The following is a 12,816-nucleotide window of genomic DNA, read 5'->3' on the forward strand; positions in this document are numbered from 1 at the left end:
AATGTTACTTGTTTTATTATTGTATTTTAGCTCCCCTATTCTTGTTGTTTTCCAAGTGTCATGTATTTGGGTCACATGTAATACCATTAGGAGCAGCTTGAGATTCTCTGAGTTTTTGTATTTTTCCGTTTTTCTCATTCATTTCCAATGTCGGTCATTTTTGACCATGAAGGAGCATGTGATGCTTTTTTTTGGATCATGTCTATGATTTTTTGTGTGTGTTCACATGCCTAATGCAACAAAAGTCGCCAAGTGTCATCCCATTCCGATGCAGCAACAAATATTTAAAATTTCGAAACCTATTAATTCCATGAATTCAATATTCTATGAACATGAATTAATTTAGAACATTTAGAATGGATAAGAACATTTTTGTCTCTAAAGTTGTTCATATATCAAATATATATGATGTTTTAGATGCTGTCATTGATGTTAGATGTACATGTCAGTGTTTATGTCAATGAAAATGTGCAACAACCAGACTTTACACACAACATGAGATCACAACCACACGTTGCATATTAACATAACTCAGCATACACACAAGCAGTTTACTTACTAAATTCCAGATGTGTACACAGGCTGCATTGCTTGATAGATTTTGAGGAAGGGTCGGCAACCTGACAGGGTTAGATATAGTAGCACATCACTGATTTTAAGGTCGCTTGTTCAAACATAATATACAGAAATTGCAGTGATGGATTTAAATGTGTAGCAGTGTATGCGCCCACCTCCTTTAGACTCAAAATTAGGGATGCCATGCATGATGACATGGTGAAGGAACAGGGGCTTGTTGTTGATTTTTATGTGGCCAGAAAGAAGACCAGCAAAGTAATGCACATACCTATGCATTACAGAAGGGAAACGATTACACAAAAAACATTCAGCAACAATTGAAAATTTTCAGTCAGTTTAAGTGTTTCATTCATGCAACATTCATGCATTTTGGAGCCTTTAGATTTAAATCCTCTCTCATCATTTTCTTCCTAAAGCTCCAAATTGGCATAAAATTCCCCCAAATGCCACTTAAATGATAGATAATGTATCAATCATTATTCATATTGGTTGATACAACATCATGGCTAGTATTAACTTTTTCATTATATGTTCTACTGTAATTCCAGTGTTATGACATGTACTTTGGTAGCACCTGCTGGTTCAATCCCAAAACTGCAGGTTCATGGACTTGGTTGTCTCAGTTTAGACTTTGCAATGAGAAAAGATGTGATTCATCTAAAGCACAATGACCTAGTTCTCACAAAAATATAGCAAGTCACACTGTGGTTCTGGGGGCAATGTGTTTGATTCCAGGATACGGATTTAAAAACTGGCATGGATATTCTGGTGCAGAGTCAACAAGGTATTCAGTCTTTGCTGACCTTCTCTGGGAAGGCTGGCCCACGGGCATGGCTTTATCTTCATAAAAACGCTTCATGGCAAACCTGTCCAATGCCTGGTCAGCACTGAAAATATGAGCACAAAACGTAAACACTCTATGCAAATGCACGATCCTCTCTAATGTGTCTAACACACCAACATGTTTCAAATAGACGTGTCCTACCTGGCAGATATGTTACTGTAGTGCATATAGGCACCAATCACCACGCCGGTTCTCCCCCAGTTTCCCTGCAAGAAATTTTGCCAAATTTTCAAGGAGAAATTTGGAAAGTGAAATCAAAGCAGGCACTGCCATTTGAAATATGCCATCTTGGCTCATGGGAGCACTGGATATTTTAAGCCAATCACATGAGTCGCACATGCCATGTGCATAATTACTGAATTATGCAATGACAACACAGACTGGCTGACGGCAAAATCGTGGAAAAGAATGTTTGGAATTGTAAATATGAATGAAAACTGATCATCTCTGATGTAAACAGACATGGCTGATAATCATGTTTTTAGCATCTTATATACTTGAAAAGAAAAGTTTAAAGTGCCCCTATTGTGCTTTTTCGAATATTACCTTTCATGCAATGTGTAATGTAGCCGTCTGTGAATGTAAACGGTCTGCAAAGTTGTAAAGTCAAAAGTTATTGTCTCCCAAAAGAAAGAATCGACTCTGAACCGCTTAAACGACTTGTCAGGAATTCCAGTCTCACTTCCATGACCTGCATATGTAATGAAGTAACACATTAGCATAATGCCCGCCTATGGTCTTCATTGGCTGCCAGCGAACAACTTCTACTTTGACCCGCCCTCAAACAATGTAGCTGGTTCCTATTGTGTACATGTTGAGATGATGCTGTTTTCTGCTCTGCAAAAGCATATTCTCTTTGTAAACACTTCCAAAGGATGAGGATGTGATGTGAAGAATCAGAGGTTAAAATTACCACAGTGATACAATAGCAGCATAAACTTTTGACGATTGCTTCTCAAATCTCTGTGAGGTCTAAATGAGATTTACAAAATGCTTACTCATTAAAGGAATTACAGTTGCATCATCTCATATTGAACATCAAACTGAGTGGCGTATCACTGAGAAACGTCCTGCTCAAGTTGTCCTTGCGATGGAGGTTCGGGTTGAATAATTACTTCTTCCAATGTTTCATCATTGGACTCACGCTCAGATTGATATGGTAAAATCAATGCCATCGTTACTGTCTTTACAGTGTGTACAATCGCTGAGCTTTGGGAAGCCTCCAGAGCTGAATCAGTTATGGTAATGGGCGTTTGTTTCCGACAGGCACTGTAAGCGGTCAACCAATCACAACAGACTGGGTCTTCTGGACTGATGTAAAAAGTTGCCCTGCGTCCCAATGTCCATACTATCCATCCTAAATAGAGTGCCCCAGGGATGACGTGTTTTTGTAGGCCAACCCAGAAGTTAGCGGCGCACGGGTTCCCTCGGTTGAAAGCCTATGCATTTTTCCCATAGACTTTTGGAAAATCGCAGAAAATAAGCTCTGTGTTTAACAAAGGGTTATGACACTTACACATTTTGTCTATCAAGATAATCTTTACAAGTTAACACAAAATTTATAGATTTTGAAGCCTAAATAAAGTCGTCAGATATAAAAGGCTAACAGTAGGCTATAAACGGACTCCAGGACACCATGGGCGCGGATCAACGTCGTCACCACCAAGCTTCCTCAAACTTTATTTAGAAAACAACTTTATTTATAAACACGCTCACTGATTATGATCTGTGCTGTTATGAATACTTTTCCACTTTTTCATGAGAAATGCTGTCCAAATGTCCCGTTTTTAATGATGACGTCTAAAGTCCCCGCCAAAGGAAGTAGTCCCTTTTAGCAACTTGTTAGCAACCGCTGATTTTAAGACACAGTAAAAGTTTAAAAAAATCGCAAGTGTGTTATAACTGGTGTGTTTTATGTCATAGATCAAAACATGAAAGTATTTAGAGGCTTTGTTAACCACAGACCTTATTTCAGGCGATTTAGCAAAAACCCATAGACTTTACGGCGTTGGAACCGGAAGTCCTAATGCTAACTCGCTTCCGGCTTGCCTACAAAAATGCGTCATCCCTGGGGCACTCTATAGTATGTTAGATTAAAATAAGTGTGTCCCAAAGCAGAGTATGTCGAAAAGAGTATGCCAAAAGTCCCCGGATTTCCAGTAGATTTTCGAAGTGTGGATCCGTGCACACTATAAAGGCTAATATTGCCCACAACCCATTGCGCGTTGGACGAGGATTCAGAGTAAAAAGTGTTAAAAAACTACAAAACATGGCGGATATGCACAATCGACGCTGAGAGGTTTGAGTGACTAATTATCAGTTCAACCTGATAGAAAATATTTATTTAATGTTATCTGTGTTATTTTTCATCTGCAAATACCAATGTGGACATTTATAAAGATCTAATTGGCCATTAATTTTTAAATACATCATTATGCATTAATATGAGGAGAGTTCTCCACATGAAAGACCCGCGACTGCAGATCAACGTGCTGCATTTCTCTCCGATACGGTAGGAAATTAACTAAATGATGTGGAGGATGTAAGATGATTGACAGGCCACTTTACGGAGACAGGATGCGACAGAGAGAAAAGACGCAATTGTATGACGTGATAGTATGTCCCAAAGCTTGTCTACTCTTTTGCTACACACTCAAAAGTAAGTACTTTTTGTTCACAGAAAGAGTACATACTTTTAGGGCGTAGTATAAGTAGGCGAATTGGGACGCAGCATTGGTTTGATGTTGGACGTTTGATATTTGTAAATGTAGGGACTGTATATAAAGATATGCAACATCGGTATACACGTTTTTAACTTCATTAGCATTTGAAGAGAATGACTTACGGTCACAAAATATTGATAGTTTATTTGAAGAAATATCAAAAATCTAAAAGGTGTGCATCACACTTGACACTTTACAGCTGGTTTTGTGACTGTAAGTCATTCTCTTCAAATGCTATTGAAGAAACATGTATACCAATGTCGTATGTAACTTTATAGACGGTCCCTAAATTTGCAAATATCGAACGTCCAACTTCAAACCAACTTTATGCCAGAGCCATACGGCCAATCAGAGCAGAGCAGGCTCTCAGAAAGGAGGGATGTAGAAAGACTGAATCATCAGACGAGTCGTATGAGAATCATTGAAAAATGTGGGGATGTGCATGTATATTATGAGCGTTTTTTGACCTTTATGCATGTAAACATTATAGGAGACCTCCAAAACAAAGTTAAGAACCTTTAAAATAGCATAATTGGGGCACTTTAAGCAGCTGTTTGAGTGAGTATGAATTACAGCCACTTATCATGGCATTTGGTGCAAAAGCCAATTTGAATGGCAGCTTGATGACGACATCAATGAATATACGTCAGAATCACATGTGGAGTGGTTAACTTTGAACATGGGAAACTGAAGGAAAATGAGATTATTTCCATGGATGCAAACATTGCAACAACTCAGATGTGTCACCAACTGTTCTCTAAAAAAACTATAACTTTAGATATCCATCAGTTGTTAACAGAGCAGCATGACTGCTGTTCAGGATACTCTGGTCATCATTATCTTCATCAATATATACCTTAAGTAGATTGCAGATGTCTAAAAAGCCCAGCATGTCCTGATTTTGCCTAGACACGTTCCTGGGTCAACATATTTTGTTGATCTTGGAACAACATTCCTGTCCTACCCCTAAACCTAACCATATCCGTAACTAATCCCTAAAATCAGAGGGAAATGATAGTGATGTTGAAGCACCTAACCCTGGTTTTAAGCCTAAACTTGAGATAAACTCTAAACATGTCCCTCTTGTTTGGAATGTTGTTCCAGGATCAACAAAGATGTTAACCCAGGAAGATGTTGCACTTGGTGAAATCAGGTTCTGCGATTACTGACATGATAAGACAAAGATCCTTCTGTAAGTTCGGTTGTGAGCAGATGAATACAGCTAACAACCAGCAACATATAAATATGAAATTCCAATTTATGAAAACATCATCTTCATTTTGTAAATTCCAATTACAGCATACTAATTAACAGCTGCACATCAGTCCGGACAGTCATGCAAAGCGACGGTGGTGGAGATTGGGTGCCTAAGGACCGATGTGATCTGATAATCACCTTGTTGTGCAGCACCACTACATTGTGAGGGTCTGCATTAAGCCAGGTGTCCATGGCTTTACAGATACTGCAAATTTTGTCTAGAGCAGGAGCATGATGATCAGGCCAACCAAAATCCAGCACCTGTCATAAATGCACACATACATAAAATCAACTCTAAGACCACAAGCTGACAGGAACTCTAAAATAAAAAGTAAATAAATAGAATATAAATAGATATACAAATACTGTAAATAAATATTCATAAACTCACCCTGGGGTTCTGCTTGGTGATGTCATGCCTGCGTTCACTGAGATTAAGCAGCTGAAATTGGAAACAAAAACCATTAAACATTAAATGCTTATATAGTAAATAACATCCTCTTTACTCAACCTAATTCCAAACGGGTCATGCAGCTAGATGACGAATACAGTCAGTCACACTCCAGTCCAGAAGGGGGCGCACATGGTAATGCAACGCTGTTTGCTACCAGTAAAAAGCGCAGAAGAAGAGACGATTGATATGTTTACATGTAATCTCTCAACCAGTGTTTCAACAGCGGAAAAAGCATCAATAAAGCAGCTTGAGAATAATATCTAATGTAGCATTACATTTACATCAGGCAAGTCATTTAGTGTCCACAGCATGTTAGTTCACTAGAGAAATGAACTCTAGAGAAAAGCATTTAATATATGCACTATATTAGCTTATATATTCATTATATTTACTTTGCCTGTTAATAATGTCTTAATTACTTAATATATGTTTAAATAAATTTGGCATGAAAATAAGTTATGACTGTAACTGTGTAAATGATTATATTAAAAAAATGAATTGGAGTAGAAAAATAACATTATAATTAGATTTAGATGTTAATGTTAATGCAAAACCTGCCTTATGTGCAATTTACACGATTTTTAATTTTTTTATTTATTTGAGTGTTGATTAATATATCTAAAAATAAATAGCAACTGAATTTAATAATTTGGGCTCTATTGTTAATTGTAAACTTTAATATTATAGTAATGTGTAAGTAAGGGCTCCCTATATAGCTTACAGCATTATCTAATTTAATAATAATAATTGAATTTATTTAAAAACAGAGACACAAAAAAACAAACAAAGAAAAACACAGTTTAATAATAAAAAGCAATTTTATGTTCAGTTTTCTCCCCTCTGCTGTGACTACAAAATCATGGTACATACCGAACCGTCACGTTTGTATACCGTTGTGAAGAATGGATTTGGGGTGCAAAAAACATCGGGCCTTTGGTCATATAAAGTAGCCTAAATGTAATATGTACAGTACCTTTTCTTATGAATATGAAGATACATTTCTATAGCGCTGACTGATTGTAAATTGTAATTTTACCCTGAAAATGAGTCATTACCTGAAAAATAAATATGCAAATAAAAGACCATCATTAAGAAAAATGCAATTACTGCACAGATGGAGCAAGAATATAATGTAAGTGTCAAAAATGGATGTGCACAGATTCAGTGAAGTTATGAACAGCAACAATAGGGTTTAGGTGCCGCCGCCTCAGATGGTCACATAATGACCAGTTAAAGGGTTATTCACTAAAAAGTTTTGTCATTAAACCACACCAAAACTCAGGGTTCCCTTTCGATACTTCACTCGTACTGCGTATGGGGAAAGGTCTCCCTTTTTCCCCGCTGCTGAAGCCTTTTTCAATAACGCAGTGTAACTGCACCGTCATTGGTTCACTCATAGACAAGTTGTTGAACCAATGGCGGCGCGGCATAGCTGCGCGGCCTATGGCGACAAAGCGCGCGAATATTCCCGCCGAAATGGGCGGGGTATAGGGCTATATAAGCAGGCGTTTCGCCATAGGATTTCAGTGTTTTCTCCTTCAGCGACGACATCTACTTCTCTTCGCTGATCTCCGCCTGAAGCCGAAGAAGCTCGCCGCCTTCTGCTCTCGCCGCCGTCTGAAGAGGCTCCCGCAGCGGACTCGCCTGGACTCGCCGGTGGAAGAAAGCGCCGGCGCCCTCGCGGACTGCAGCTTCTAGCGCCGTCGCCGAGCCGCCGCCTCCCGCTTCCCGCTTCCGGCCGCTTCCTGTGCGTCCCCTGCCGCCATCCGGCGCGCCGCCTGAGAGCTTCATCCGCGGCTTAAACGCCGCTCTAAAAGAGCGATTTTCAGCGGTTTTCACCGCTCTAAGAGCTTCCGCGGCCCTCGCCGCTCTAAAAGAGCCACCCAATTGCCGTTTTCACGGCAGCGGCGTCTCACGATGCCCCGCCACTCATGTGGTACTTGCAGGGCCCCCCTGCACGACGACGATGGACACAGCGAGTGTGTCGCTTGCCTGGGCAAGCCCCACGCAGACGGCGCGCTCGCTGGAGACTCATGCCCGCACTGCGAGTGTATGAGTCTCGCTTCCCTGCGCTCGCGGGTCGCCTTCTTCACTGAGGGCGATCTCGCCGCTCGCGCCCTCCCGTCTCCTTCCTCCCGCGAGCCGGCGAGGAAAAGACAGCGGGGTAGAGCGACTCAGCGCCAGGAGTTGAGCGAGCTCACGCCGGCCCAGCCCCCGCGTGCCTCGCCCTCTCCTCCCAGGGAACTCTCTCCCGTTCTGTTCTCTCGCCCTGAGCAGCGTCCCTCCGCAGAAGCGAGTGACCTCGTCTCATTCGGGGAACAGACGACGAACAAGACGACTCCATGTCTCTTGCGGCTTCCGAAGCGGAAGGATGGGCTGGCGAGCCGGAAGACCCCGCTCCACCGCCTCCCTTGGAACCCATCGAGCATGGCCAGGGCATGGATGCCGAGCTCTTCCGCATCCTGTCTAGGGCCGTTGAAGAGCTGGACCTCGAGTGGGCCCCTCCAGAGGAGCCGTCTCGCAGCCGCCTGGACGAATGGTTTCTGCCAGGCCGCCGCCAAGCACCTCGCCAGCGTTCAGCGCCCTTCTTTCCTGAGGTCCACGAAGAGCTGACGAAGTCGTGGCGCGCTCCTTACTCTGCCCGCCTCCACACTACGCACCGCTCCGCCCTCACCGCCGTCGACGGCGCCGAGGAGAAGGGATACGAGCACTTGCCACCCCTAGATGAAGCGGTGGCTGCTCACCTCTGTCCTCCCGCGGCTGTGGGTTGGAAGACGAAGAGGGCCCTTCCTTCCAAGCCCTGTCGGACCACCTCTACTCTGGCTGGACGGGCTTACACCTCGGCGGGCCAAGCTGCCTCTGCGCTCCACACCATGGCCATATTTCAAGTATTCCAGGCCAAACTCCTCCGCTCTCTGGATGAGTCTGGAATCGACGCGCCAGCCTTCAAAGATCTCCGCAGCGCCACGGATCTTGCCCTGCGAGCTACGAAGGCTACGGCCCAGGCCATCGGTCGTTCCATGGCCAGCCTGGTCGTGTTGGAGCGCCACCTGTGGCTCAACCTAACGGAGATCAAAGACCTAGACAAGACGGCCTTCTTAGACGCCCCGGTCTCGCCTTCTGGTCTCTTCGGGCCTGCAGTGGATGGCTTCACTGAGCGCTTTACTGCCGCGCAGAAATCGTCTCAGGCTATGAGGCATTTCTTGCCTAAGCGCTCCAGCTCCGCTTCTGCGTCTAGCCGCCCCAGGACTGCGCCGGCTCAGCAGAACAAACCAGCCCCACCTGCAAAACAGGCAGCGCCGCCCCAGGAGCATCGCCAGCGCTCGCGCCCTGCGAAGCGCCCTCCCTTCCCGAGGCGCCAGGGACCCCGGCCCAGGATTGTGCTGGACCCGGTGCCTCCGAAGTCGTCCTGATTCGTCGGACAGGAAGAGGATGGGGGACCGTCCCGTTATGACCGGACCACCCCAAAAGCTCCCACGAGTAATTTCCCCTCCGCCTCGTTTATTTCCGGGTGTGGGAAACAAACTCCAAGTGACAGCTGGGCCCACACCTGTTGCGCCCACTCCAAACGCCGTTTTCACGGCGAACAAATTTTTACCTCATCACAAAAAGAGCAAATTTCCTCTTCCACCCCTCGCGGTGTACGACCCTCTCAACGACGGTCTGTCACCCAACATTATTCAACCCCTAGCCACTCGGGCCGAGGCCTGGCAGGCCATCCCCGGTGTGTCAGAATGGGTCATGGGGATCGTAAACCAGGGCTACTCGCTCCAGTTTGCACGACGGCCCCCCCGCTTCGCTGGGGTGCTTCAAACATCGGTCAATCCGGACGACGCTCATGTCCTCCGGGCCGAAGTCATGTCGTTGCTGGAAAAAGGAGCTGTGGAAATGGTTCCTCCGTCAGAGAGCGAGACAGGCTTTTACAGCCGCTACTTTCTGGTCCCCAAAAAGGATGGCGGTCTCAGACCCATCCTAGACCTCAGGCTTTTGAATCACTCCCTCATGAGACGGAAGTTCAAAATGCTGACGCTGAAGCAGATCCTCGCGCACATTTGCCCCGAGGACTGGTTCTGCTCGCTGGACCTGAAGGATGCGTATTTTCACATCCAGATAGCCCCCCGTCACAGACGATTCTTGAGATTCGCATACGAAGGGGTGGCATACCAATATACGGTCCTGCCCTTCGGGCTGTCTCTGGCTCCCCGCACTTTCACCAAGTGCATGGACGCGGCGCTTTCCCCTCTGAGACAGATGGGAATCCGGGTTCTGAATTATCTCGACGACTGGCTCATCTTAGCCCGTTCGCGAGACGAGCTGGAACGCCACAGATCCGTGCTCCTCAGCCATCTACAATGCCTGGGTCTCAGGGTCAACTTAGCCAAGAGCTCGCTATGCCCCACTCAACGAATCTCGTTTCTGGGAGCAGTTTTCGACTCGGTCCGTATGACGGCAGTAGTCTCGCCAGAGCGCGCCCTGGCAATTCAGCAGCTCACGGCATCTGTCACGAACAAAGCCTATCTCCCTCTGAAGTTTTTCCAGAGGCTGCTAGGGCTGATGGCTTCCGCCTCCCCGGTGCTGCAGCTAGGCCTTCTTCGGATGCGGCCTCTTCAGTACTGGTTGAAGTTCCGGGTTCCTCCCAGCGCATGGCGGCACGGCCGCCTATGTCTCAAGGTCAATCGGGCCTGTCTTCTAGCCCTGAAACCTTGGATGGATCCAGTATGGTTCCAGCGCGGAGTCCCTTTACAGGCGGTCTCACGGAGGACGGTGCTCTCAACAGACGCCTCCAACTTGGGCTGGGGCGCTGTGTGCGAGGGCAGACCGGCCTTCGGCTCGTGGAGCCACGAGGAAAGCCATCTACACATCAACTGTCTAGAGATGCTAGCAGTGATGAAAGCCCTTCAGTTCTTTCAGGCTTACTTGACGGGACGTCATGTTCTAGTTCGGTCAGACAGTATGACGGTGGTGTCATACCTGAACCACCAAGGCGGTCTTTCGTCCAGCCGCTTATGCGCTCTGGCGAAACGTCTGCTGGAATGGGCTCTTCCGAGGCTTCAGTCGCTCAGAGCGACTCATGTTCCTGGCAGGAACAATCTGGGTGCGGACATGTTGTCACGGAGCAACATCCCCTCCGACGAGTGGATGCTCCACCCCCAAGTGGTCCTCACGATCTGGGAGTTCTTCGGGAAGGCAGAGGTAGACCTCTTCGCCTCAGAAGACAACTCTCATTGCCCAACATTTTTCTCGAAGGAAGTAGATGCTCTGGCCCACACATGGCCCAGCACGCTCCTTTATGCTTTCCCTCCGATCGCACTGATCCCCCAGGTCATCAGGCGTATCAGAGAAGACCAGCACAGAGTCCTTCTGGTGGCCCCGCTCTGGAGGAACCAGGTTTGGTCCTCAGAGCTATTCAGGCTCTCTCTAAGAGCCCCGTGGCCGATTCCCCTGAGACGGGACCTCCTCTCTCAGGCAAACAGAACAATTTGGCACCCACAGCCGCAGCTCTGGGCTCTGCACCTCTGGTCCCTCGATGGGAGCCGACTAGCCTCCCCGAGGACGTCCTAAATACCATTTCTCAGGCTAGAGCCCCGTCTACGAGGCGCCTCTACGACCAGAAGTGGTCAGTCTTTGTTGATTGGTGTTCAACACGCAACATAGACCCTGTGGAGAGTGACGTATCTTCCATACTGTCTTTCCTCCAAGAACGCTTGGAAATGGGGCGCTCCCCTTCCACGCTTAAGGTTTACGTAGCAGCCATTGCAGCGTTCCACGCTCCTATTGCTGGCCAATCAGTGGGACGAAACGGGCTTGTGATCCGTTTTTTGAGAGGTGCTAGGCGTTTGAATCCTCCTCGCCCTCTCACTATTCCCTCCTGGGACCTCTCGTTGGTCCTCAGGGCCTTGAAAGGAGCCCCATTTGAACCAATGGGTTCAGCCGACCTCAGGCCCCTAACGCTAAAAACCGCTCTGCTACTAGCACTAGCATCGGTAAAGCGTGTTGGCGATTTGCAGGCCCTCTCCGTGAACCCTGCATGCCTCGAATTCGGGCCTGGTGACTCTAAGGTCGTTCTGAAACCTAGGCATGGCTACGTCCCTAAAGTGCTCTCAACTCCGTTTAGAGCTCAGGTCATCTCGCTCTCTGCTCTTCCTCCCTCGGCGGACGAACCAGAGCTGCAGCTACTCTGCCCAGTCAGGGCATTGAGGACCTACATAGACCGATCACAGTCTTTCAGACAGTCGGATCAGCTCTTTGTTTGTTTTGGCGGCCGCACCAAAGGGTCTCCGGTCTCGAAACAACGCATTTCCCGTTGGATAGTGGATGCTATTAACCTGTGCTACTCCTCACTGGGCACTAATTGCCCCATAGGAGTCAGGGCCCACTCCACTAGAGGAATGGCTTCCTCGTGGGCTTGGTCCAACGGAGTTTCCATCCAAGACATCTGTGAGGCGGCCGGCTGGTCTTCGCCGTCCACCTTTGTCAGGTTCTATCACCTCGATGTCCCGACCTTACAAGCTCGGGTCCTGTCGGTGTGATTAGCGGCCTCCAACAAGTCCCGCTTCACGCCACCATAGGAAGTATCTTCCTTCAGTGTAACCATGGGTTCGGTTAGGCTTTGCCTCCGCTTGTCCTTTTGGCCCCCCTCTGGGTTGGCCAAATGCAAGCTATATCGTTCCCAGCCGTGGCACGGCGTGGTTGAATTCGTTCCCCATACGCAGTACGAGTGAAGTATCGAAAGGGAACGTACTCGGTTACTAACGTAACCTCGGTTCCCTGAGATACGGAACGAGTACTGCGTCACTTGCCGTGCCACGAGGCTGCGGCTCAGGGTCGTCGCTTCAGTCGATTGACACTGAAATCCTATGGCGAAACGCCTGCTTATATAGCCCTATACCCCGCCCATTTCGGCGGGAATATTCGCGCGCTTTGTCGCCATAGGCCGCGCAGCTATGCCGCGCCGCCATTGG

The 12,816-nt window shown here is 46.9% G+C and overlaps 1 protein-coding gene across 1 annotated transcript; it reads right to left on the bottom strand.

Annotated features, from left to right (window-relative positions):
• Positions 1-315: 315 nt before the first annotated feature.
• LOC125262159 (tensin-like) lies at positions 316-5,929 on the bottom strand. The gene is made up of 6 exons (XM_048180710.1): positions 5,792-5,929; positions 5,539-5,661; positions 1,562-1,626; positions 1,380-1,463; positions 732-844; positions 316-620 (listed from the first exon to the last, which is right to left on the bottom strand). Exons 1-6 carry the CDS (start codon positions 5,870-5,872, stop codon positions 559-561), a joined length of 528 nt encoding a protein of 175 aa, XP_048036667.1. The 5' UTR covers positions 5,873-5,929; the 3' UTR covers positions 316-558.
• Between the last annotated feature and the right edge of the window lie 6,887 nt (positions 5,930-12,816).

This window comes from Megalobrama amblycephala, unplaced genomic scaffold (genome assembly GCF_018812025.1).
Source record: "Megalobrama amblycephala isolate DHTTF-2021 unplaced genomic scaffold, ASM1881202v1 scaffold636, whole genome shotgun sequence".
Classification (NCBI taxonomy): Eukaryota; Metazoa; Chordata; class Actinopteri; order Cypriniformes; family Xenocyprididae; genus Megalobrama; species Megalobrama amblycephala.

Excerpts from the sequence above, each read along its gene's own strand:
- LOC125262159 (XM_048180710.1), bottom strand. The coding sequence starts at position 5,872 with ATGTTTAATGGTTTTTGTTTCCAATTTCAGCTGCTTAATCTCAGTGAA. Across the intron at positions 1,627-5,538 it reads TAGTGGTGCTGCACAACAAG|GGAAACTGGGGGAGAACCGG; the intron begins GTGATTATCAGA and ends AATTTCTTGCAG. Across the intron at positions 621-731 it reads TAATTTTGAGTCTAAAGGAG|GTTGCCGACCCTTCCTCAAA; the intron begins GTGGGCGCATAC and ends TAACCCTGTCAG.